The 27701-nt window shown below is 32.0% G+C and overlaps 1 protein-coding gene across 1 annotated transcript; it reads left to right on the top strand.

The window, feature by feature from the left end:
- The first annotated feature begins 10384 nt into the window (after positions 1 to 10384).
- Positions 10385 to 23326, top strand: LOC134274697 (uncharacterized). Its single transcript, XM_062756948.1, has 8 exons — positions 10385 to 10454; positions 15604 to 15803; positions 17189 to 17343; positions 19964 to 20145; positions 20747 to 20839; positions 20968 to 21009; positions 21143 to 21319; positions 22934 to 23326. Exons 1-8 carry the CDS (start codon positions 10412 to 10414, stop codon positions 23239 to 23241), a joined length of 1200 nt encoding a protein of 399 aa, XP_062612932.1. The 5' UTR covers positions 10385 to 10411; the 3' UTR covers positions 23242 to 23326.
- The last annotated feature ends 4375 nt before the right edge of the window (positions 23327 to 27701 follow it).

Raw genomic sequence — 27701 nt, 5'->3', positions numbered from 1 at the left:
TCTTAATCTCTTAATTAGGTCGCCAGCAAAATCTTGTTGATTTCCAGTCTCACAATATCAAATCTTTCAACAAACACTTTTGTTCTGACTTTCTCTTTTCAATGAAAATAAAGCTACTTTGCAATTTTATGCAAATGGACTTGCCTATTTGTATAGCTTTACGGAAAAAAATATTGTCTTCATACCAAAAATAATCTTTTCGAATGTTCTTTTAGATATCATAGATGTACATATGTACAACTACACTGTAGTAGTCTGTGGCAATGAAAGATTTTCACTTCAGCTGAACTAAGGCGTTTTTGCCGCTATTTACAGATTTATTATCATATGATCAAATCTTGTAGCGTTAGACAGCTGTATTGTCATGAGGACTCCCTAATTTACCGACATATTTTTCGCATATTTCTATAATTTAAAAGCAGTAAAGAGGAAAAACGATTGAACACTTGCTGAAGCCTTCAGTTCGAAATTCAGATCAGTATATCGACTATGTTTTGTCAATTAACAATAGATATTTTCATTCATATGTCGACTCTTTATATCCCAATGAAGTTGTAATAAGAGACATCAAAGAGTGTAACACATCTGTTTCATACAAGGATGTTTTGCTGACTATAAATGATAAAGGCCAACTAACAACTATCAAAACTGTATGCCAAACAAGATAACAGCTTTTCCATCGTCTTCCTTCCTTGTTAATGTGGTAATATTCCACCATCAAGTTGATGAAAAAATATCAGAAGTCGCGTCTAAAGTCACCATTTCGTTCTTTGGTTGATACAATGACCATGTCAACAAGTAAACTCCATCAATAAGGCAAATGCTGACTGAGATTTTCATACTAATTGTTAGAGTTTTATTTTTGACGGATTTCCCCTAATTATGACAAGGAGCACAGGGCGGGTGTGACCTGTGGGCAGGGAATACTCATTCGTTTGGGCACACCTGATGCCACTTCTGATGTTTCAGAGGTCCGGCTTATGGTAATGATGTTTAGCAACTTACAATGTACAATCAATTTTTAAAGCAAGGCATGTTACTCATCGATAATCTTATATTACAGGAATTACAACAACCTCGATTATATCAAAGTCGGCATTTCGTATATTTATTTTTTGGTCTCTACAATGGCCATTGTTGTAAAATATAAACTGTCATTGGGTCGTACTTGACTTACTTATTTCATATAAATTGTTAGCCTAAGGTCTTTGTTTTATACTGAATTTGGCTACAAAAAGATCATTTTACCAGGTCAATACATAGGGGTTACGTTGGGTGTGAGCGGTCAACAGGGGATGGTTATACTCCTCCTGGACATCTGCTTCCACCTCTAGAATTTCCAGGCTTCTGTGTTTTATGCCCTCTTAACCTATATGTAATGTTTATGGAGTTTTTGAGATCGAACACTGTTCTTATCTTCATCCTTCACATAAAAAATCGGATTATTAAAAAGCGGGATGGTATATAGTGATGTCCGTACGTCCGTCCATCTATTACGCTTTTGGTTACCAATCCCTTATATGCAACTCTTCTTTCATCACTGAATGAAATTTAATGAAACTTTCACAGTCTTTGTTAAATAATGCACTTGTGACCTCCTATTTAATTTTTGATTGGACACGTATTTTGGGTTTCCCAAAACAAAGCATGCAGTACTGCTATTTTCGCTATAAATTGAAGGGTTCCCATCTCGTATCCATAATTCCTCCTTTAAGGTAAGTCACTCCTCAAGTTTGTTATATCAAGGATTTTTTGAGAAGTATATTTTTGATAAGTACTAATAAAGTATAACTCAAAATTGCAAAGAAAATAGGGGGTCAGTGTGCATCCTACTGATCTACGGTACATTTAAGTTGACCTTTTTGCACTTAAATTTCATCTCTTTGGTTAATTACTTTAACCCTTATTATATTTGATTAGATGTAATCAAGGCAATAAATATAATCTTATTTCTTGTAAAATAGTTTGAATGATATTTAACATTTAAAAAAATCTTGCAAATTAATGCGCGTAAATTATTGTTTGACCTTTTTGCACTAAAAAATAACATATTTGGGGCATTAAAAATCTTAATAGGCAATAAAAAATGTTCTTATATCAAACTTTTTTCAACTCGAGTGCTGATCAGTCACAAGTATCGAGTAGTTTAAAATAATGAAAGAAAAAGGTGGGGTCAGTGATGTTAATTTTGAAATATTTGTCAAAATATGTGATTTTTAGGCTATATATTGTGTAAATTTGACCTTGACTTCTTTCATAAATTTTTATTTTTTGGGAAAGTTTGTTGAGGGAAGGTGTAAAACTTAGTCTAAAAATATAAATTAAGACCTATATTAAATATTTTTAGCGATATCAAAACGGAAAATATTCTCCAAGTAAAAGTATGTGAGGCTAAATTTCCATTACATTGAATTTTATAAAAGTGCAGATTTGCAGAATTCTCTGCTAAATATCCTTCCACCAAAAGAAATAGTCCCTCATAATTCTTGCTTCTTTGTTGATTTTTGAGCAGTTTTTTCATTGAATGTTAAAAAATTAACATTGTTGAATATAAATATGTCATAAAAATTGAATTTTGATTAGTAGTTTTGAAGTAAAAGCTTCTGCGTGAACTTTTCTATAAAGCTGAGGAGTGACTTACCTTAATAATACCTTCACAAATTCTTAATTACATAATGCCATTTTGTACTCCTATCTTACTTTTTGATCTGACATTTATTTCAGGCCTTCCAGAGCATAACATGCATATGAACTTTGCCATTATAACCATATGGGAGGCTCATTTATTGAGCTTATTGGTAACAGTGCCTCTATAGTTTGTATGTAAAATCGTGCATGGCTACCACTGTATGTTTACAAAAACATAAAACAACAAATTAGGATATGTTGAGAGAAGTACAATGGATTCTTGCATGGAGAGAGAGAGAGAGAGAGAGAGAGAGAGGTATTCTCACAGGGCACATCTGAATCTATGCTCTGCATGACATCAGGTCACTTCTGAAACTATGCTCTGCTTGGAGCAAAGCTCGGACCAGACCTGTCGCTCGGTTGTTAAAGTTGGTACAAATATCGAGACTACAGTATCCAAACTCGATATTTCATAAGCTACATCTATGAAAAGTCAACATACATTAAATTTTCAAAAGTTTGATATTGATTTTGGACTTTATTTTCAAGAGAGAAAATTGTATCTAGACTCGATGAACATTGTTCTCCCCTATTAGCAAGTGTTATTATAAAATACTATTTCTACGTTACGTTTCCTGAGTTTTTTCGTTCCTATAGAAAAAGAGCTGAAGCAGAAACAATCCATATATTTGATAAAATATTAAAGCTGAAGTAGGTTCGGAAGTTGGTGCAGGCATTCCAACAGAAAGGCGGACCACACGAGGCCTGATATAGAAACTTACAGTAGCGCTGAATATCAATGTCTTAATTCTCCAGATCAGGGAACAGACAGTCTTGCACCTACATGTTTATTTATCTGCATCAGTATTTCTATGAATCAATATCTTTACCACCCTATAAATTTACATTGTGTGAACTTGTATATATGTAAAAATAATAATTCTATTAATATTTCCATCGCGATGTACTGTTACGATGTTCAGAACCAAATATTGAAACCTATAAAGATCATAATTGAAAGTGTGTGTGTGTGTGGGGGGGGGGGGGGTAAACCAACAAAAAAAGGTAAACCCCAATTTTCAATGCCTATATAATGTATATATTTGCAAAAATGAGGGGGCTAAGTCCCCTAGCCCCCCCCCCACCCCACCCCGGTTCCGACGCCTATGAAGATAGATTTACCCGATTAACAATTTAGCTTGTATCACTCCTTTTTAGCTTGGCAGTTTCAAATATCTCTCTAAAACGAGAGATATTTCTGTAATTTTAAGATAAATTTTATTTTTCCGAATAAATAGCAAAAGGTTTTGCCATACTGTTCAGAAAAAATAGGGATGAGGCATATTTGTGACATATATTAAGCACACAGGTCCAAACATCCTTTTAAATATTACGCAAAAATTATCATATCTGTGAAAAATTTCAAAATTTTGAAAATTAATCTATCGTTCTATTACTTACACTCATCAGCTTGTCTGATGCAAGATAAGCTATGGAGAAATAAAAGTAGATTATCCTTTATTTTCACTCAAAATGACCAGATTTCTATCATTCTGGTGCTTTAAAGATGTTATATATATTTTCATATGGAAGAAAAATCCTATAATTTCTTGCTGGAAATGAATTGCTATAAATCTAAAGCACACTCTTGTGATTTTGTCAGACTTGAAAACCCATTCCTTTAGTTAAGCTCTTCTTATTTACTAAATATTTCATCTTGGAACGAACTTTCTTAACACCCCTAATATACACACAGGGGTCCATATAGCGAAAGTTTTAAACCAATACATAATTTGTCCGGATGCCAAGATGTTTAAATAGAAATTTTGCCCTTTACTATGTTGAATGACAAGCAATTCTATTAATAAAAACACATAAAAATATATATATAAAATTATAAATGAATCAGTTTCTTGTTTATGAATGAAAAGATATTGTTTGATGATCAAATCACACATCACTAGTATGAAAAATAAATGCAATATTACATGAATAAAGTGAAACTTTTCTATGCATAATAAAAAATTACCTTTTTGCAATTTAATCCATATTTTTAACTTTCGTTTTATTTCAAAATCTTATCTTTGTCATAATGTCACGTGATAAAAAAGTCCAAGTCTGAAATAATACCTTTGTATAATACTAGCTACTGGTATTTAAAATTCAACAAAGTTTTTTAAAAACACTTTCAGAAAAAAAATTATTTAATCATTGAAGGTCAGTTGGATCATTGAGGTAATTGATTCGAAGATTGAAGGGACGTTTTTTAAATTCACTTAATTTTTTTTTTAACTACATTTTAATGATTCACCGAATAATCAATCCAAATATTCATACGTTCATGATTTTGAATACAATTAAAAGTTTAGTTTTATTTTTTATTAACTACACTTTTCAAATGACAAAAAGTAACACATGTATATCGTGTATAAGAATTAGTGGTCAATATACATGTATACTAAGTATGATACGGCAGTAAAAAAGAAGAGTATACTAGCATTTTAAAAATACTAGTTATCTCAAATTCACAACAATGAGTCGCTGCCATTTCTTTGTAAGATCTCAATCTCTTTATTATGTCACCAGCAAATTCTGTTGATTTCCAGTCTCCACATAGGATTCATCCATAGAAACTATTGTCAAACCAGCATTGCGAAATTCTTTTATTTTCTTGATATAATTGCATCTTTAAAATTCACAATAGGAAATCTCTCAACAAGCACTTTTGTTCTGCCTTTCTTTCTCTTTTCAATGAAATTAAAGCTACTTTGCAATTTTATGCAAATGGACATGCCTATTTGTATAGCTATATCGACTAAAAAAATATTATTTTCATTCATATGTCATATCCAGAAATGATCTTTTCACATCTCTTTCATACAAGGATGTTCTTTAAATGATAAAGGCCAACTAATAACTATCAAAACTCTATGACAAACAAGATGATATAAGATTTTCCATCGTCAACTTTCCTTGTTTTTGTGGTAATATTCCACCATCAAGAGCTAGGTCACTGTTCATAAACTCCATATATTTCATTTCTGCTTATGGTATTGATATTTAGCAACTTACAAGGTACAATCAATTTTTAAAGCAAGGCATGTTACTCAACGATAAGCTTATATTACAAGAATTACAACAACCTCGATTATATCAAAGTCGGCATTTCGTATATTTTTTGGTCTCTATAATGACCATTGTTGTAAACTATAAACTATCATTGGGTCGTACTTGACTTACTTATTTAATATCAATTGTTAGCCTGAAGCCTTTGTTTTATACTGAATTTGGCTACAAAAAGATCATTTTACCAGGTCAATACATAAGGGTTACGTTGGGTGTGAGCGGTCAACAGAGGATGGTTACTCCTCCTGGACATCTGATTCCACCTCTGGGATTTCCAGGGTTCTGTGTTTTATGCCCTCTTAACCTATATGTATTGTTGATGGAGTTTTTGAGATCGAACACTGTTCTTATCTTCATCCTTCACACAAAATAATCGGATTATTAAAAAGCAGGATGGTATATAGTAATGTCCGTACATCCGTCTCTCCGTCCGTCTATTACGCTTTTGGTTACCAATCCCTTATCTGCAACTCCTCTTTCACCACTGAATAAAATTTAATGAAACGTACACAGTCTTTGTTAAATAATGCCATTGTGGCCTCCTATTTAATTTTTGATTGGACACGTATTTTGGGTTTCCCAGAACAAAGCATAAGTACTGTTATTTTCTCTATAATACTGAAGGGTACCCATCTCGTATCCATAATTCCTCCTTTAATAATACCTTCACAAATTCTTAATTACAGAATGCCATTTTGCACCCCCTATTTTACTTTTTGATCTGATACATATTTCGGGTCATCCAGAGCATAACATGCCTATGAACTTTGCCATTATAACCATATGGGAGGCTCATTTATTGAGCTTATTGGTCCCAGTGCCTCTAGTTTGTATGCAAAATCGTGCATGGCTACCACTGTATGTTTACAAAAACATAAAACAACAAATTAGAATATGTTGAGAGAAGTACAATGGATTCTTGCATTGAGAGAGAGAGAGAGAGAGAGGTATTCTCACAGGGCACATCTGAATCTATGCTCTGCATGACATTCTTGGAGCAAAGCTCGGACCAGACCTGTCGCTCGGTTGTTAAAGTTGGTACAAATATCGAGACTACAGTATCCCAACTCGATGTTTCATAAGCTATATTTATGAAAAGTCAACATACATCAAATTTTCAAAAGTTTGATATTGATTTTGGACTTTATTTTCAAGAGAGAAAATTGTAACTGGACTCGATAACATTTTTCTCCCCAATTAGCAATTGTTATAATAATACTTTTTCTAATGTTACGCTTCCTGAGTTTTTGTTCCTGTAAAAAAGAGCTGAAGTAGAAACAATCCATATGATAAAATATTAAAGCTGAGATAGGTTCGAGAGTTGCCTATTCGCTTGCCAAGGGTGATGATCCGCTACGAGAGGAGCAGAGTGTCACCCTTGGCTAGCGATGATGCGAGAGCTGATGCAGGCATTCCAACAGAAAGGCGGACAAAAACGAGAGCCTGCATGATAGAAACTTACGGTAGAGCTGGATATCAATGTATTCTCCACATTGGGGAACATACAGCCTTGCAACTACATGTTTATTTATCTACATCGGGATTTCTATGAATCAATATCTTTACCACCTTATAGATCTACATTGTGTGAGAATTTAAAAAATAAGCCTCCTTTTATATGTGATATAAAGCACCTATAAATATTCTATAAATATTTCCATCGTGATGTATTGTTACAATGTTCAGAATCAAATACTGAAACCTATAAAATAGATTTACCCGATTAACAATTTAGCTTGTATCACTCCTTTTGCACTTTTCAGTTGATCATCGACATGTACTAAACTACATGATGTACTGATGCATACACGAATATCAAGTATCAAAGTAAATATTTGATATACCCCGTTAACAGAGTGAAGCCAATAAACAGCTTTTTAAAGACCCTTTCATCACATGTACACAATTCAAATGACTGCATAAGAAATTATTTATAAATGTCATTCCAAAAATGCCTTGACTATGACATGTTTTTTTCCCCCGCTTAAAAAGTGGGGGATATTAATTTCGGTCTATCCGTCCGTTTTTCTGTCTGTCTGTAACGCTTTCGTTTCCACACGATATCTCGAGAACGCTTTGAGCTTTTGCAACAAAATTTTGCATAGCAACTTCCTATGGACCAAAGTAGAACACTATTGATTTTGAGGTCAAAAGGTCAAAGGTCAAGGTCATAAATTCGCAAATTCTGTCTGTTATAACACTTTCGTTCCCGCGCGATATCTCGAGAACCCTTTAAGCTTTTGTAATGAAATTTTACAAGACAACTCCCTGTGGCCTAAGAAAGACCCCTATTGATTTTGAGGTCAAAAGGTCAAAGTTCAAGGTCGTAAATTTATACATTCTGTCTGTGTGTAACACTATCGTTTCCGGGCGATATTTCAAGAAGATTTTGAGCTTTTTCAATGAGATTTTAAACCAATATTCCCTGGGGCCCTTTTTATAAGTGTCCCTTCCTGTTTGTTTTATTAGTATTTATTGTATTATATGTCGCTATTTTTAGCACAGGGGCATGAAGAGAGTTATCACGTACAAAACAGGTTCTCGGCTGACTTTATATTCTTAATACATCTATTAGAACTGTTTCATAAAGATTAAATTATACACCATGCATTGTATAACATTTTGACAAATATCGAACGTGAATATATACACATGTATGTGACTTCATCTTTGCATATAATTTTCATCGATTTAAAGCGGTTCCGTGGTGTAGTGGTTTGTCTCTCGCTTCACGTGTGAGAGGTACCTGGATCGAATCTCGGTTGGTCCATTCTCTTTTTTTTTTTTTTTGAAATACTTTTTTTTTTACTAAATGATAGTTTTCAGCATGTGAAATGAAAAATTTATCGAGGTCTGGCTTGTACAAACTCATAAAATCAGTATTACAGTGTGATAAATATTCCATATAAAAATAATCCTCTATACACATAATAAAGAATAAGCAATCAAATTTTTATATCCATATTGGCATATTTCATTTGCTTCAGTATACATGTATACATTTAATAATTCTACAAATTCAGTCAGGGGGATCCGAATCTCCCCCCCTCTCCCCCCGAACTGCACATGGTTTACTTTTTAGCTCACCTCGACGAAGTCGAGATGAGCTTATGCTATACCCCCGGCGTTGGCGTCGGCGTCCCAGGTTAAAGTTTTAGGAGCAGGTCCATTCCCAAGTAACTATAAGCCCTACCTGAACCAAACTTGCATGCATGATGCATCTAGGAATGGACACTACCAGACTTGCTTCGGATGCTGGATCTGACCTACATTTTCCAGATGAGTGACCACGTTAATGTTTTTGGAGCAGGTCCATTTCCAAGGAACAATAAGCCCTACCCAGACCAAACTTGCATGGATGATGCATCTAGGGATGGACACTACCAGACTTGCTTCGGATGCTGGATCTGACCTACATTTTCTAGATGAGTGACCAGGTTAAAGTTTATGGAGCAGGTCCATTCCCAAGGAACTATAAGCCCTACCCGGACCAAACTTGCATGGATGATGCATCTAGGGATGGACACTACCAGACTTGCTTCGGATGCTGGATCTGACCTATTTTCCAGATGAGTGATCAGGTTAAAGTTTTGGAGCAGGTCCATTCCCAAGGAACTATAAGCCCTACCCGGACCAAACTTGCATGGATGATTCATCTAGGGATGGACACTACCAGGCTTGCCTTGAATGCTGGATCTGACCTACATTCTTAAGATGAGTGACCAGGTTAAAGTTTTTGGAGCAGGTTTCCGAATGAACTATAAGCCCTACCCGAACCAAACTTGCATGGATGATGCATCTAGGGATGGACACTACCAGACTTGCTTCAGATGCTGGATCTGACCTACATTTTCATTCCCAAGTTACTATGAGCTCTATTTGGACCAAACTTGCATAGATGATGCATCTAGGGATTGACACTACCAGACTTGCTTCGGATGCTAGATCTGACCTATATTTTCCCAAACAAGAGACCAGGTTAAAGTTTTTGGAACAGATCAATCCCAATGAACTTGAAGTCCTAGATATCTGCAGTATTAACAAAGTTATGAATATTTGTTTACACTATACATGTTTTTCCACAGTAGACGCTTTGAAATGTGTATATGCCATGTAAGGGGTTAAACAGAACTTGGAAGAATATTATTGTCGGGATAAACACCAACTATTAAGAAAAATATGTGTGATTTGCATTATTTAAACTGATAACATTCGTCGAGGTGAGCTTCGTAATCTTTGATTACCTATGTTTCCCTAAGCGGGGGACACAAATTCTCTGAATTCGTTTGTTTTATTTTCAATAAACGATTGTTAAGTAATAGAGTGAAAAATGAGGTAGGCAATCCCCCAATTACTACATGTACCTGTTTACCAAATTTACTGGTAGATGGAATGCCTGATGCCCATATGACTCTTTGGAATATTTGCGTTATGTCATTATAAAATATAAGGTTTTCTAAAATCGATTAAGAAAACAACACTGCAGGCTTAATTCTCATAATTTATTTATAAATCTCTTTGAATCATTCTACAATATCGTTATATAACATGGTCTGTTTCATTAGTGCGCATGCGTGATTTTTCCCTCCCTTAGACAGAGTTGCTGCTACACAGATAAAAGTTCAAATTAAAATGGATATGGAATAACAAGCATAAAATGGAAATAAAGATTTTTATCATAGCTTACAGTGTAATCACAGGTAAGAAAAAAAATGAAAATACATAAATCTTTCGGAATTAAAACTAGTATAAAGTAGATGGAAATGTAGAAAACAATACAAAAGACAATTTAGAATAGAATTTTAATTTCGTTTTAAGCGAAAGATTAAATTCACCATTCTTTGGCTATACAGCTCAACGCACTTTATAAGCTCACATGGTTTTTCGCACAAATTAAGGTCACATTGTTATGATGTAATATTGTGTATCTAGGCATCTAAATACATTTTAAAAGTATTTGTTTACATTATTTGAGTTTTACCGGGGGTATTTCATTTACTAAAACATAATTCACACATATCAATTGGAAGAAATTTGATATTTTCATGTCAGAAAAATAACAACTACTCTCATTTGATTTTTTTTGGTTTCTTGCCAATTCCAACTGTCTTTTTATCCGTTCTTTTGAAAGCAATAGCTCTTTGCAGAAACGTAGACATGGGTACAGTTTAGCCACTGTAACTTGTATTTTCTGTACATTTTGACTCTTTAGCTCGAGGTGATAATAGTATTTTTCATCTGTTTGACTGCTTTGTATGTTGATAAGGTGGGATTTTTCAGAGTCAACTTCTAAAATCTGGACTCATGAGAGATTCATCCCACTGCAAAATTCTAACCTTTCAAACCGTAAATGCAGAGGAATTTTCCTTTTCATAGAAGGAATTTACTATTTAAAAAAATAAACAATACTTCATTATTCTACCCTTTAGTGTGATTTCCCTTTGCAATTTTATCCCTTTTCGGTGCTACATTTCGACAAAACCAAGAGGAGTATGGTAAATGAACAAAGAATTTTAAAAACTACTCACCTTTAGGAAGAAAATTTAAAAATTTCAACTACACGGTATCAAGGAAAGCTCGTTTTATACAATTGTTTAAAACCTATGGTAGAATCGCATAGTCGAAACATCGTGCCATTAATATATAAATTGCCCTTAAAAACATCCGCTTTGGAAACTTAAGATAATGATTTTAAAAGACATCTATGCTTGATGTAATATAACGTAATTATGTCACTGTACTGCAGTTCGAAAATGGTAATTTTTATTACAACAATGTGACCTTAATTTGTGCGAAAAACCATGTAAGTTAAAAAGTGCGCTGAGCTGTACACTGTGTACTGAGGTATACTTTTCATACGGCAGATAATCTTTGTATTTATTTAGATTTTTTCTCAGATTATTAATTTCATAAATTTTTGATAATGAAGACTGTGAGAAGGGTTCATATAATCAAGAATTAAATGGAAGACGTAATTTCTGCAGTAAGCTCAGCATTGCTCTTATTGATATCAATTTCCAATCAATATATTCATACGCCAAAAGATAGGCAACAAGTAAAGAATAATCCAGTAATTTTTAAAATGATATGCAAGTTTTAGAAACTCATTTAAGCCAGAAACACAAAGTCAAGTTATTTATATTGTCAGGTATTTGATTAAGTATCAAACTAAGCTTCACTCCCTTGAGATTGAAATTTGTTATGTATACAAGTTTTCATTTCTTTTAATCTTAAAAGTCTGAAACAACCTAAAACATAATATATTCCTTATGAAAGGAAGCAAGATTCTCATTTTTAAAAAGAAAAATAAATTTTCCATTAAATCTGCCTTACATATCAATTCTTTCTAGCTGGAAATTAAAAATAAGCTTTTTACACAGCGTATTAAGACAGTTTAGTATCGAATAATTCAAGTTATTGTGATTTTAATTCAAGTCACGTGGTGTAGGTTGACCCATTCAAAGGTTACAGGGTAGAACCGGTTTTATAATAACCGCGTTTTTTAATTTGTTGTTAACTAGAAAATATGTATAATAAAATGTAGTTTGTGTCAAGTTCAGAACACCAGAGCTTCGAGATAATGAAACCGAGCAGCATCTCCTGAGCATTTATACGAACAATACCCGTGATCACACGTGAATGAATTCAAATGAAATTGAAGTACATTTGTACAGATACCGGTATTATAGGGTGGTATAAATAGATACACAACATAACATCTCTGTTTACCATGTTTCCACGCGCTAGTCACTTCCTAAACACATTTCCGTGATTAAACCCTATCTCGCTGTAGTCTCGCTTACTCTCGCCAGAGCTACTGCCAAAGCTACTTTGAACTCCTTGGGTTTTATAATTTGCAGAACACCGAAAAATAAAAAGTTCCGAACACATTAGTAGGGGTGTATACATGTAGTGTTGACTAAATGCAATGTTAGATACGTACAACTAGGTAATTAACGGACGCCTTGTTGCGTCTTAATACATGTAACATATGATTGATATTTTAAGTACATTTATAGCAACTGAATGATAAAACGCAACATAATGATAGAAATATCACAGATTATTCCATTAATAGTTGATATCCTCAACCACTAATGCTAAATAGGTGCAAAAAAAGTGGAGGGTGGGCTAAGCCCCGCTTAGGTCCCCCCCCCCGTTTCCGACGCCTATGTTTCCCATCTTATGATTTTTAAAATAACCCGATAACATATACATGTTATGTTGAAAAATTGTATGGGAAGATACGCACAACTACATGAAGGTAATAACGAACGCCTTGTTGCGTCTTAATATAAGTATATGTTTGATATTTTAAGTACATTTATAGCAATTTAATGATAAAATGCCGCTTAATGATAGAAATATCATACATGATTCCACTAATATTTGATATCCTCAACCACTATTTCTAAATAGCCGCTTCATGAAAGAACTTTATAATTAGGCAGTTGAGAATTTCAATAATTTACATGTATGACATTAAGGTATCCCGACCCTCTGCTATAAATTTCACTAAGATAATTATGTTAGACTTCCTCGAATTGACTACTCATAGTTCTGAATTAGGAAACTATGATTAAAAAAAATATGAGTAGTATTCATATTTTGAACTTTGAAAGTTATCTTTCTTATCAGAGGGTCGGTACCCCTTAAGGGGGATTCAAGCCATAATTCTAGTCTGGTGTAAAATAAGAAATATCCAAGAATGCGCTTAATTCTCTACATCTAGCCAAAGTGGCTCAAACTCTAGCACTAAATACCTTCTGTTAGAACCAAAATTAGTCAACAATTAAGTGTTTTAAATTAGGAGGAAATTAATCATTTAGACTGCTACAGGTAATAGCATTGTACGAGTTGATAAATCAAAACAATAAAATTAGTTTGAATCATTGATAATATCTAACGATTTGTTTCGCTTTTTTCTTGTCATTATCCATATTCTTGAAAATTTGTTTTCATTGAAAATGTATTTATTTTCCGCCATTCCTCTGTCACAAAATTCGATTAACATTGATTTTAGTAAATGCGACCATAATAACATCAAGACAATATATATAGGTAATAATCATAGGTTTTATTACTTACTTTTTATTTGTTGCAATACATCATGATAAATGTCAAAAAATTGCGATTTTAACCCCACTGCAAATGGATCTGTTTACAGTTCGAGTTCAAAAATGTTTCCAAAAATGGTTGGCATGTGCATATATTGCTGTATTTATATACAACCATGATTATATACAAATTTTTTGGAACAAGTCTTTAATTTGTTGGTTTCTTTAAAACTCAAAAAATAATATCATAAAAATATATATATACATGTACTTACGGCTGGTCTTTTTGAATTCAAAAGTTATTGTCAATGGGGCACTGCAATCAGGATGCTAAATTAATTTGAAAACACAACAATTGCAAAAAACAAATAATTTCATTGTTTAAAATTGGTACATAATGTATATTTTCTTTAGAAGTTAGATACCAAAATAGGCAGTTATAGGATTTCCTAGGCACCTTTATTAATAGCTAGATTGTTTGCATTGAAACACATTTATGGAGTAATGTTTGGACAAAAAACGCATCTGTCTCATTATGACAAACACAAGCTCTCGCTTATTGTACAAGAAAATAAATATATTGAGTTGTTTCTTTGAAATTTAGAAGCGAGTACAATGTTTGCAAAGAAAGGTTTGCAAATCTCATCTGCATAAAAAATTCTTGAGCAAATATCCTATGTTTGTTTTTTTAATAGTGTTTTAAAAAAATCTGCAACTAAAAATAATAAGTCCACTTGTTATAAAAAAATATGTTAGCACAATTCTCAAGCATCTAAATGCCTGGAAATTAATTTTATACATCCCATTACACAATTATTTTTATACTTTGTTTCCGTAACAATTGTGTTTAAATTTTAAGGAATTTTTATTTATGATAAATACAAATAATCATTTCCCTTAAAGTTGGGATATTTAAAGATGGTATAAAATATTTAATTATATTGTGTTTTAATTTTGACAATATGGGCAAATAAATTTTTTGACACAGTACCTGCATGATTAGTATTTTCAGATTGTGACTCAAAACAAGTTTCAGCATATGCTATTTATAGAACTTGTGTTTCAGATATGTTTCTAATCTGAATTGTGGAAGTAGATAGAGATAGAAAACTTTTTGATCATGGTACTAGATATTAAAACAAGGTCATTCATAATTATATGTGTCTTAATTGAAATTAAAATTTTGATATTATAATTTATCTATGACAAACTTACAATCTTACAAATATTGCTCATTTTTCACTTTGAATCAGAAGTTTTTGGATTTTTTATATCCTATACCATTAGCAAATTATAAAATACTAAATGAATTACTCCAAGCCACACTATAATTTCCTAAAACGTAACATAATGAAATATAAATTCTCACATTTAAAGATTATGTCCATCCATATTTGAAGATCAAGGAAAACAAAATTCTGTATATCAAATATAGAATGAAAGCTATTTATAATACTTTCATGGCAGTTGAGAATTTCAATCATAATTTACATGTATGACATTAAGGTATCCATGTTTCTGCTAAATAAATTTAAAAGATAATTATTTAGACTTTTCTCAATTGAAATGGTACTCATAGAACATTAATGCACAATTTGGATAACGGCACTGCTGAAAAGCTTAAAAAATATCAAAAGCATTATTCAAAAATATAGATTATATAACATTGAAAGTTATCTTTCTTATCAGAGAGTCGGTACCCCTTAAGCGTTCAATGATAATTCTATCATGAAGTGGCGTTAACAACTTATCTTTAGCGGTTGCTTCACACATCTTATTGCTTTGGCTTCAGTAATCAGCATTCAAATTTGTCGGTGTGCGAAGTTTAGTATCGAGGTGCTGCATGTGAAGACTGGTGCACAATTCGGGATATTCGACATCTACAGCAATACATCATTGTCAGGAATTTTCACATCAGAGATCGACGGAACACAATACAATCAATACAAATCAGACATCATCAACGATTGGACGAAAAGAAATATACAGAAGGTACTATTACTGTTTTCACATGAAAATTACTCAGAATTTATTTTCTTACCTTCACACAATCAACTTTTGTTTGTTAGTTGATATAAAGGTAGTGCAAAAGAAACTGGATTCCACATTTATTAGATGGATATTATTATGTTTCAAAATATTTACTAAAAATTAATACATAAACATAAAATTGTTTGTATTCATATACGACCGTACGAAATGTTATCAAAAAAGGGTGCCTTAATAAAGCGTTCTTAGAAACTACTTTTTTTTCTTTTTTTTTTTTTGAATGTATCAAACGAGAAACGGACACAAATAAGCTTCCAAATACATTGGTTTTTATGCCAGCTTTTTTAAAACATCTTTTAAAATGTCAGCTGTAATGCAACTAATTTAATTAAATTATAAAATAATCACGCACACAAATCGACGTTTTAGTAAAAAACATAAGGCTTGCATTCAAAATTTTTTTAAAAAATAAATTCAATATTCTATCTTGAATACTATTGGCATGCACTTATAGAAGGCATTCTTATTTTTATTACAATAATCAAGTTGTACCATATTACACATGAAGTACTTGAAGAACCAAAAATATTTCATCTTGTTTTATTCATGTAACAAACACCCAGGCAACTAGCGTTACTTATTTTTCTACTTTATTAAAAAATAATCCCAGACCTAATAATGGAGTTTTATGACGAGTCTTTTACAATTGACGACTGACTTCTACAATTGAACCAGAGACTTTTTCCATTTACTAAAATGTAAAAGTCAGCTGTCGAATGTAAAAGTAAGTGTCTTCATAAAACTCCAATAGTATTATTAGGTCCTGGGTTATTTTTTTATATACGAGATACGAAAAATAAGTAACCACAGGTTCCTGTTTGTTTGTTTTATTTTTTCTTACGCATACTATATTTTATTGTACATATTTCACGTTTGTATCTTCTCTATACTGTTGTAACAGTTTGATGAAAATAAACTATTGAATTGAATTGAACAAACATTTCAAAAGAATCAAGGATTTTTCAAAAGATCACACTAATTGTCCAAAATTTCTTGTTAGGTCAAATCCTGGCAAAGAGTGTTTTTTTTTTTAATTTAAAACAAATTAATACAAACATCAAAACTCGAATCAAGAAAAAAATTGTATTACATGTATTCAATTTTCAAGCATTTCAACGAAATCATTATGCTTTTCACTTTTTCTTTCATCAAGCATTTAAACATCTTACTTCAACCTATTCTTTATACATCAAATGAATTACTAACGGTTTGGTGAAGGTAATGTTTCAATTATTTCTGGTATTATATAAAAATTATAAGGGTATGATCTTTACTGTTTAAAAAGTGTACGTAATGGAAAGTAAGATTGAAACTTTGAGTTATTACAGGTAAAAATAAGCCTTAGCAGTCAGGGTCAGGTAGCAGCGTTTTTTGAGTTTGATGGAAGAAGTACCACCAGCATGAACTGGATGTCTAAATCACGGCTAATCAATTCGTCATATTCTGATCTAGATGAAGCTTCGATGCATTACTGCGAAATCAGGTGATTTTATGACCATCAAAATTTCTTGATGTAAAGTTTTACAAAACAAAACCATTGAATGGGTAGCATTTTTCACAACACTTCTGAAAAAAATATCAATTAAAATTTCCATTTATGAAAGAAAAGGACCACTTTTGTGTTAATTAGTGCTGATTTTACACATTTTTTGAATTTGAATTTTTTTCATTCTTAATTTGCACACATTGAAAACACAACTCTGAAGCCATCTTTTCCAACCTTTCTAAAAAATAAGTCCAAAGATAGCAGTCAATTAGAAACCAAGAGTAAGATTCTTATCATAATAAAATATGACAATGTAATATTATAAACACTTCGTACATAATCAAAATAAATGCAAAACTCTTAACCATAACAATATTCTGAATTAAACCACAAGCAATGAAGATCAATAGAGAATTTTAAAAGTGAATAATTCGGAAAGCAATTTTCATAAGAAGAGATTCATCTATACTAAATTATTTTTGGATTCTGTATTGTGAATATTTCATGTTTTTAATATTCTCTCTATACTGTTGTTCCAGTAATTGAGATTAACTAATTGAAAAGGATAAATTTTACCGTAAGCATTCAGGACAAGACAGATTGCACCTTGAACTCAGGTTGTGAATCCATAAAACGATCGATTCTCAATGCAAATTGTGACTATATGCGAGTACTTCCTGGGGTCTTGAGAAAAAAGGGACCAATATTCAAAGAATATTTTAGAACTTAATCAAATATACAACCAGGATATAAGGTGCACAGACTGATGCTAAAATAGAGCTACATTTTCCTAGTATGGAGGGCTAATACTTTAAGTCCTATACTCAATATGATAATTAAAATAAGTCTATAAGACCCCAATTTTTCATCAAAAGACGGATAAGAGTCGGATTCAAGAAAGGAAAGAACCTTACAACTATTATCTCATCTCCATGCTTATCATTAGTCTAGTATTTGGAAGTATGTTTCTGAACTTTCCACCAATAGAGTATTCGAGGACTAGAAACAGAAATCATTGCAAATCGTAGATAACCTCATTATTATTACAATTTTAAATGTCAGCCGTTATCTTTACTTATTTTTTTTTTATTTTTTTTTTTTTGCACAACTTCTTTACATAATTTTGTGTCCTCACGTATGGAGGATGTCAAAAGCAAATCTTTTCACTCTAAAACTAACAGAAGATCTTAAGGGTATTATAATTTCTATCCTCAAATGAGACAAGGGGTACGCACTGGTGTTCCAGGATTTTGAGAATAATTTCCTTTTCTTCTTTTCACTATTTTTCACCATTTTCACCTTTTTTTCCTTTTGCTTAACAAAATGATGTCTGAGTACAAATTCATGTAGTAGGGGACCGCTGCAATAGGAAGTTCATTTCATCCTCATTAGGGTCTAATGTTTGAGGATCTGGGGCCTTAAAGCCGATTGCGAGTACTCTAGATCTACTGTAGAATACTCGTTATCTTCATATATTTCACTGGTAGTAATATACAACCAAGCAAATTCAAAAATTGTGGTCGCCCCCCCCCCACGCTTTTCGTTGCTTAAGTAGACGGAATGCCATTATTCATTGCATATTGTGTCAAATATGAACGTTAACCATATGTCATTCAAAATATAACCACTAAAGATAAAGTTTCAAAGTGATAAATGATCCTAGTCCTCAAACAACCTTAATAGGCAAGGAACATGGAAGCTATTCTCCAATCTCAGGGAACACCAGATAGTATTTTTACAGCCCCTAACCGCAGTTCCGGAACAACTGTTTTCCTTTTGGTAGAGAATTTCGAAGGCTAAAGGGGGTCTTCTGTATGCATTTGTACAGTGTCTGATGTCTTCTTCAATTATGGACTTATTGACCCTCACGACATTATGTAGGTTGTTGATTATAATTTTAGGGAGAATCTTTATATCATTACCAATTGTGAGAATGACAATCTTGATTTTACCTGCATTTTTCTTTAACCAATTTGATATAAAGTAAACCTAATATTAACAAGTAAAAACTTGTTTTCAAGTACTTCAAAGCCCTGATTAAAAAAAAAAATATTTATTTTTTTCACATAAATTATATATGGATGACACATTTGTGATATAATCTATCCTATCAATTCAGAAAATTTGCTTAAACTAACATAAATATAAAAAAAAATTTTTCTCTATATATTTTCATATATAGGTGAGCGCTGTGGATTTTATAGAACGTTTGTTTTAAATTTTTCGATTTGTTTGTAAAGATCTTATCACAAATATGTCAATTATAAAAAAAAAAGTAAAAATCTCACTATATCGAACAGGGGTGTGTCTTTGGTCTCTATCTGTTTCCGATTGACAAATAAATATACAGTCAATATACATGTGTATCTACTTAAGTTTACAAGCAACTCATACGATTGGGTGGATTTGAATATCAATACAATATATTAGCGTATTTTGTCAGAATATCATATTATGATAAAAAAAATCTACCAATTACCTCATTTGACCTAAAATAAATTAGCACAATAAGATCAATAATATAAAGGTTGACAATTGATAAAATATCAGGAAAAAAATTTCTTGATCAAAAATCATTCTTTATTTCAATTTGATGTATATATGTATATATACTCAGATTTCGGGAGAATTTAAGAGTCCATAGAATGTTTTATATTGCTGCACCACACAACAAATGTGAAGGGGACAGTGGATGGCTAGTAGTGATACCATCAACCAATTATGAACCTTGTAACGTTGACCAAGTTACTTCTACAACAATATGGTATAGTGATCTGAAGACAAAGAAACTCTTCAATGGTATGTATGTCGAATAAAAAGACATGGATACTGTAAAATCACATATTTTCGTGGGATCAAATTTTCAAGATTTAAAGAAAACATATTGGATTTTGTGGATTTGATTTCGTGGTTGGAAAATGTTTAAAAGTATAAGATAAGAATTCTTTGGTCTCACCGTACCTTGAAAGCAACGAAAATTAACCCCCCATGAAAATTACTGATTTCACAGTATTTAACCTGAATGTCCATCATCTCATTATCTTGGAAATCTATTTTTACGTGTATGTTGGGTAAACACAAATGTAACAACACTTTGGTTTGAATTGAAATTATATAAACGGAATGAGCTTCCACTCTATAAAGTATTATGCTAAATAATATGTGTTTTATAAAGACCTATTTGTAAAATTCTATAGTCATCCATAATGCTAAAAATACATATAGCTTGCGAAACTTTTAACTCTTATGTTATTGTAATTCGTAGAACAGAAGACACTTTTGGATTTATTTACTAGTAATCAAATTAGGATCTACATATCATTTTTGAAAGCCGATATCGATGTTACAGTAACTATAAAGATATAGCCATCAATTATTTTCTTTTCTTGGAAAATTTAAGATGTTGAATTCGATTTCTGTCACATTCTTTGTCTCGCTTTGGTCCCAGCGCTACAAAACATGAAATCTCTTCAGGGATTTTCTCAGCGTAGAAGTGAGTTGAAGATTAGGATCAAACTATAAATTTAATCAAACATGTGTAGGAAAAAAATTCTTTTGATATTTGCGTTCTCAAGAACTTACATATACTAAAAATGAAATTTTAATTTCTTTTTATATCAGATCTCCAGAAAGCAGATAGCATGACCATTGAGGTTGAAATGGGTGAGAATTTATACTATACACTGATGATATACAACTCATCAGTATTTTTGCATATTTTGAATACTTACATCAGCTACTTTGTTCAAACCTCAACTACTTTTAATTTCATATGATTTAATATAATTACATGTAGATGTTAACTGCAATGACAGCGAGCTGTTCGTTGAAAATTCAACTCACATCCTGTCAGGTGCATACAACGAGATTGTTACCTATCAATGTCTGGAAGGATTTCGTCACACATCAGGAGACTTAATAAGACGGTGTACACAGACGGGGCAGTGGAGTGGTTCGAGTCCTGTCTGTGACAGTAAGTTAGATTTAACTGCCCTTATATATTTAAATATATATCTAAGGAAGACATTTCAGCAATTTTGTTTACGGGCGATTAGCAAGACGAGGTTCCCCATGAGTATACGACGATGAATAACGTGAGCGAACAGTTAGCGTAAATGCGAACGTGTAACGTCAAAACTAAATTGGTAATTACGTGCACGTGTTGGCGATAAACACAGGTGTAAAAAAAAAATTAAGGTAACTCCCATTGCAAATTATTAAAGTAATTTGTTGTGTAAAAATCAGTAATTTTTTTTATTAAGCAGATCATATTAAATTACGCTTTTTTTAATTGAGTCTAAAATATAGTTTTCTCTCTTGCATGAGAGAAATTCTGCATCGCATTTTTAAAATATAACTACATTTTATGCGATATTTTATGGTGATCATTTAATATACAATTAACAGAAGCATACTTTTTGTGCTTTAATATATATTTTGATAATCAAAAATTACATATGTTAATCCGTATGATACAACAATATGCAAATGTAAAGAAATGCAAATTGACTTTTCCATCAAAGCAAATAACATCCATGTCATTCTAAAGCTAAGAAGCCATTTCAATTCAAATAATGGGAAGATCTGATGGGTGTTTACAGAAGTAATTTCTCAAGACTGTTTTTAATAAATTTGCTTTTGAATTTGGAATTGGCTATAACTAATATATATTTGACATGGCGTATTTATGCAGGGAAAGTAAGACACGGATTATGTTTGATTAAATACCTTAGCCCCTGGAAAATATTCATGATCTTTTTGGAACCAGTTGTTGTTTAAAAGTACTCATTGTATGTCAATTCAAATTTGTTAATTTTACCGGCAAAATTTTTTTTTTCACCAAGGAAAATGCTTTACCCTAAATTTTCACTCAATGGGACATCTTAAAGACTTTTATTTCAAGGGATGTGGGTATCTATTCTCTTAACAGAGGTTGTCAACAAAGCTTATGTCTGAAAATTAAGAGAACGATCCTGTCAAATATCAAAGAGATTGATTTTTCAACTTTTTTCTATAATGTCTGTTAAAGGTATTTTTCACAATGGGACAAGACGTAAAAGAACGGTTATTCCAGAATATAGTGGTCTGTCAATTTGTACATATGTCTAACGTTAGACAACATTATTGCCCTTATATATTTCAATATATAACAAGTGAATGTTTATTATCAAATTTACCATAATGTAAATTATTTCCTATTAGAACGCTGGTAAACCTGTAATTGAGTTTTAAAGCGTAAATTGTTAGTGAGAGACGAATGGACTGTAAACGTTAAAGCTAAACTGGTAATAGAGTGGTGAGCGATTTGTAATGGCGAACGAAATATGGATTTAGTAATTGAATGGCAAAGGAATGGTGAGTACATGAACGTAGAAAATGAGTGAAAGACAATCAAAAAACAACAGAAAACATAGAAGGTGAGTGAGTGGCGAACGAACAGATAGCTTAAAAAACGTGAGAGATTGAAGATCAAGCAGTGAACATAAGAACAAAGTCTTTGAGTAGACGCAATTAAAGGGAAGGAAAGGGTTGGATACACATATTAATGTTCATAGCATACATTTTGTGCTTTCAATATATATTTCAGAATGCTGTATATGTAAAAATACATATATTAATCCGAATGATACAGAAGCAATAGATGCCAGTGTGAAGAAAATTAAATCTGAACTTTCCATCAAAGCAAACGAAACATCCATGGCTCAACGAAAGAAGATAAGTGCTACAGATAACCGACCATCATCCAAAGTAATGGGCAGTATACTAGGGGGTGTTTTGTTGGGAAGTCTTGTATTCATTATTGTGGTTAGTGATTTAGCTCTTTTGTTAAGTCACATTAAAATGGCAATATACAATATAAAACAGGGCAGTATTGCGAAGGTTAAAAGTAAGTAGAAGACCAATTTTAGTAATTACACAATCTTAAGGATATCTTACAGATGTACGAGTATATTAAGTTTGATCTCCATGTTCTTGAATTTCTAAAGTCACTAAAAATTTTTATTCCAAAATTTAAAGTTCATTCTCGAAATAGAGAAAACTGGTGATCAACTCTTGGAATTAACTTTATAGCTATAAGAATCACATTCTAAATGTTTATTAAACGAAATAAAATTACCAAAAGGTAATGAACCATCAGATCATAGACTTCATCATAGAAACTCTCCCACTGTTACGGGTTAGCTTATATGAGCCGAAGGCTGAAGCGAGCACTTATGATCACTCGTTGTCAGGCGTCTGTCCGTCTGTCTAACTGTCTGTATGTCTGTTAGACTTGGGGGATGCCGATGTCTTATCCACAACCCCTCCCAAACAACTGAATAAATTATAATATTTCCACAGATCTTTATCTACAGTGCCATTGTGCGACTCTTACTTTATGTTTTGATTAGAAAGATAATTGGACTTCCATTCTTTCCATTATGATCCGCTCCCCTAAATACTGTAGTATTTTTATTAACCTTTTTTCATAAAGTTATCTTCTAGTACGCATTTACATTGTATTCCATATGAAAAATGTAAATGTATACTAGAAGATGAAAAAAAGATAAATAAAAATATCTTAGGACCCGGGGTGTATCGGAGGTCCTGACCACCACCACCTGTGTAATGTTGGGGATCCAGAACCCCACTTGTACCACTAAATAATGATGAGACTTCCCTAGAATCTCTATTACATTGTACCATTGTTCACCACCTCCTACCGTGCAATTTATGTTTTATTCCGGGTTTCCCAAAACAAAACATGGTTTTTGACATTATACTTCTTCATAACACAGGTGCTTGAGGACAGGACCCCCCCCCCCCCCACCCCCCCACCCCCCGCAATATAGACCCCCGGGACTGTTAGACTTTTTTCACATAAATTATATATGGATGACACATTTGTAATATAATCTATCCTATCAATTCAGAAAAGTTGCTTAAACTAACATTTTATAAAAATTTCTACCCCACTCTCTGTATATAAATTATCCCGGGCCAGGATTGTTAGTATGACAAAAATAACAGAGTAACATATATAGACCAATGTAGAATGTAGGGTAGATTTTGTAGAACGTTTGTTTTAGGTAATTTTTCGATTTTTTTGTAAAGAACTTATCACAAATATGTCAACGAAAGATTATTTAATATGATAAAAAAGTCGAAAAATCCAAGGGGTATATATCGAAGGGGGGTGGGTCCTGTCCTCAAGCACCTGTGCTTCATAGCACCTAATCCAACTTCTGATGTTCCTAACATGCTAAAGAATCTGGGGGGTTTTGTGTAGTTACAGTGGACTGTTGATCTTGATTACAGTATTATGCGTTATCTCCATATTTAACTCATATAAGAGCGGGTAGGTAGCATTTTATGAACTCAGTGCTCAAAGTACCACTAATTTAATTTTTTTGGTAGTGAACTCAAATGGACCAACTGTCCATTAAATTAAATATCATTAATACATGTATTCCAATTAAAAAAAAAACTTTATATGATACGTGAACTCCATCCTCCGCAAGACTAAATAAAATTGCAATTTCATAAAGCCTCCTTTTTGTGAACTCTTAAATACAATATATGGAGATAACGAACAGTATTCAAGCTCAAAAGTCCATTAAACAATAGGAGCAGAGCAAACACGGGCCTACAAAACATCAGAGGTGGAATCAGGTACATGTATCATGGTAGATGCAAAGCTCCCGATCAGTTTAAGAAGCTTAAATTTTACCAAAAACTTTTTACACATTGTCTTATTGACAAATTCTAAACCCTGATTGAAAGAAAACAAGTAACTTGACGTTTCTTTCGGAATTAAAAGGTAAATTTTAATAACTAAATGCGTAAAATTATGAAATATCGAATCAGTTATGTAGAATTAACTTTTAAAACATTGTGGTAAAATATTGCAAACGACGAATGCAATGTATTTTAAGCAATGTCTCCTGGTACTTTTACTTATAAATTTTGGACAATTTTATTGGTTTTTGTTCATTTATAATTTTTCAAGTTCTATTATTTAAGATTTTTTTTCCAAAAAAAAAAATGAAATGTTTACTGTAAACCAACTTTTATTCGCGACGACTTTATTTCGCGATTTACCAGGGACAAACTAGTTCGCGACGATTAATTTTCGCAATCAAGCCTTTTTGCATCTGTTTTTAACAGACAAATATACTATAAGGACCGGTTCGCGACGAGAAATATTCGCGATGACGAGGCTCTCGCGAACTTCGCGAAAATTTCTCGCACGCGAATAAAAGTTGGTTTACAGTATTTAATTACACGTGTATGTGTAGAAGTTCTATAAATTTGTCTTTTGATACATCATTTTTATTACAATATCTTATTTCATTCATTTTAAAAATTATGATCATATATATACAAATACAATGTACATGTACATTACAAATATATTACTAGAAGCACAAAAGGTCTTTCCTTTCTTATTTGTCAGTTTGATTGTTTGATACAATTATACATGTAATATTTTCAACAAAAATACTGTTTTTTTAAAATTTAATTTTATTTGATTTTGATTATCAAAATGGTATTCTGTGTATAAGAAGTGTGACAGAACTTACGATTTTCCTCATATCTTTAATTTACGAACTGTTACCGTGCAGAATTGACTTTTTAAAACAATATTTCTATTGGGCTTTTATTTTGTCATTAATCTCTAGAAGACTGGAGTTCTGACAGGATTTTTTAAAAAAATGGCTTGTACTTCACGCTCGTGAAAATTTAAAATAAAAATTCTGTCCTACTCGTTAAATCAATTCCACATTCAACAACAAAGGAGTGATACATCAAGCATCAATGTCCCTTTAAAACAATTAGTTCACAGTCTTCATTAAGATGTCGGTAAATGGCATGGTTTTCTCTTAATTTACGTATAAATTGTACGTAAACATGAAACAGATTTTTAAGTCACCTGAAATTGAAATTTCTATAATCATTACCTTTGATTAATAATCTTTTATATTTTTAGTGTACATGTGTATTTCTATTTTCTACCTGCAATGATACTAGTATATGACAATTTGATGAGTGAGTTTCTCTGAAGTGTTTGGGCATTTTAATTAAATCGTGTTTATCTTATGTTCTTGTCAATCAATTTGTGTTTAAAAATTAATGAAATCAATGACTAATTTCTCAAATCAAATTTTAAAAAAATCCAGAAATAAAGTACATGTACTTAATCTCGAGAGAGGGGAAAACAACCATCAAAGGAAATTGTTTTTATACTAATCTTTTGTTTTACGCCATAAAAATTAAATGCAATCTCTTCGAGTAAAAATAATAATCATACAAATACAGAATCAATAACCACGATAAATAAGAAAATTTGATTTTACAAAATAAAATCCGAAAGTTGGATCGCTGATTTTACAATTTAATAATATATAAAGCCTAGAAAATCCCACAAGAACGAAGTTCAGGATAACAGGGAATTTGATCTGGTAAAAAAGAATACTAGTATACAATTTTATACAGTTACGGGATGGGTACGAAACTGTCGAGGGAAATAGTTTCCTACCGAGGGAACCATAATTTACTATTCCCTATTATTATTTACTATTTATTAAACTACAGAGACTTTTAAAAAAAAATATCTAGGGGCATAAAATTTATCGCAAATGCATGTGACTTAAATTTCGTTAGATTTCTAATTAATCGATCTAATAAAAATAATGAATATTAAATAATAATAATAATAATAATAATAATAATTTCACTGAAAATTTGAAGAATTATCGTTTTCTTCATAATTTTTGCTTGAATAGTCCAGTTAGATTATGACTCTGCATGCCGAAATATTTTGACGTCATATTAAATTCCCATGCCATAAAATTTTGCAATAGGCCCGGGATTCCATTTTTTATTTTAATAATTGGTTTACATTATACAAATTAAAAAAAATAAATTTATACGTATTCATGAGGAATCAGTCCCAGGGAGTAGTTCTTATTTTTTAGGGAGTAGTCCTCATGCAAGGGACAAATACAGTCAATTATCGAATTAATCGCCATTTTTGCAATACCGCCATGATTTTCCAATTCATCGCATTATACCGCCATGATTTCTAAATTACAAAAGATGGCGGTTTATCGAGAATTAACTGTATTACTTCTCAGGGAATAGGTAGTTTTAAGGTTTTAACTTTCTACGGAGAAATAACGTTAGATGTATGATAAAAAGCATATTGATATTATTTTGTTCCACTTTGAATAACTATTGAATCGGTGAAGCAATGTTTCCTTTACAGCTCTGAAAAGCTCATGAAAACAGAGTGCTTTCAGCTTTTTTTTTTAATTTTTACCAAGGGAAAAGTCCGTATGTATAATTAATTAAATCGAATGCAATAAAAGAAA

Source organism: Saccostrea cucullata, unplaced genomic scaffold (assembly GCF_032062105.1).
Source record: "Saccostrea cucullata isolate Sc308-1 unplaced genomic scaffold, CSIRO_AGI_Scuc_v1 ctg7701, whole genome shotgun sequence".
NCBI lineage: Eukaryota > Metazoa > Mollusca > Bivalvia > Ostreida > Ostreidae > Saccostrea > Saccostrea cuccullata.
This window is presented reverse-complemented; position numbering and strand designations above follow the sequence as displayed.

What these genes read in the sequence shown, in the direction of transcription:
- LOC134274697 (XM_062756948.1), top strand. Translation starts at nt 10,412, where the DNA reads ATGGAAATAAAGATTTTTATCATAGCTTACAGTGTAATCACAG. An exon ending in GACAAAGAAACTCTTCAATG is followed by an intron (nt 20,146 to 20,746) that starts GTATGTATGTCG and finishes GGAAAATTTAAG; the next exon opens with ATGTTGAATTCGATTTCTGT. An exon ending in TTCGAGTCCTGTCTGTGACA is followed by an intron (nt 21,320 to 22,933) that starts GTAAGTTAGATT and finishes TATATATTTCAG; the next exon opens with AATGCTGTATATGTAAAAAT.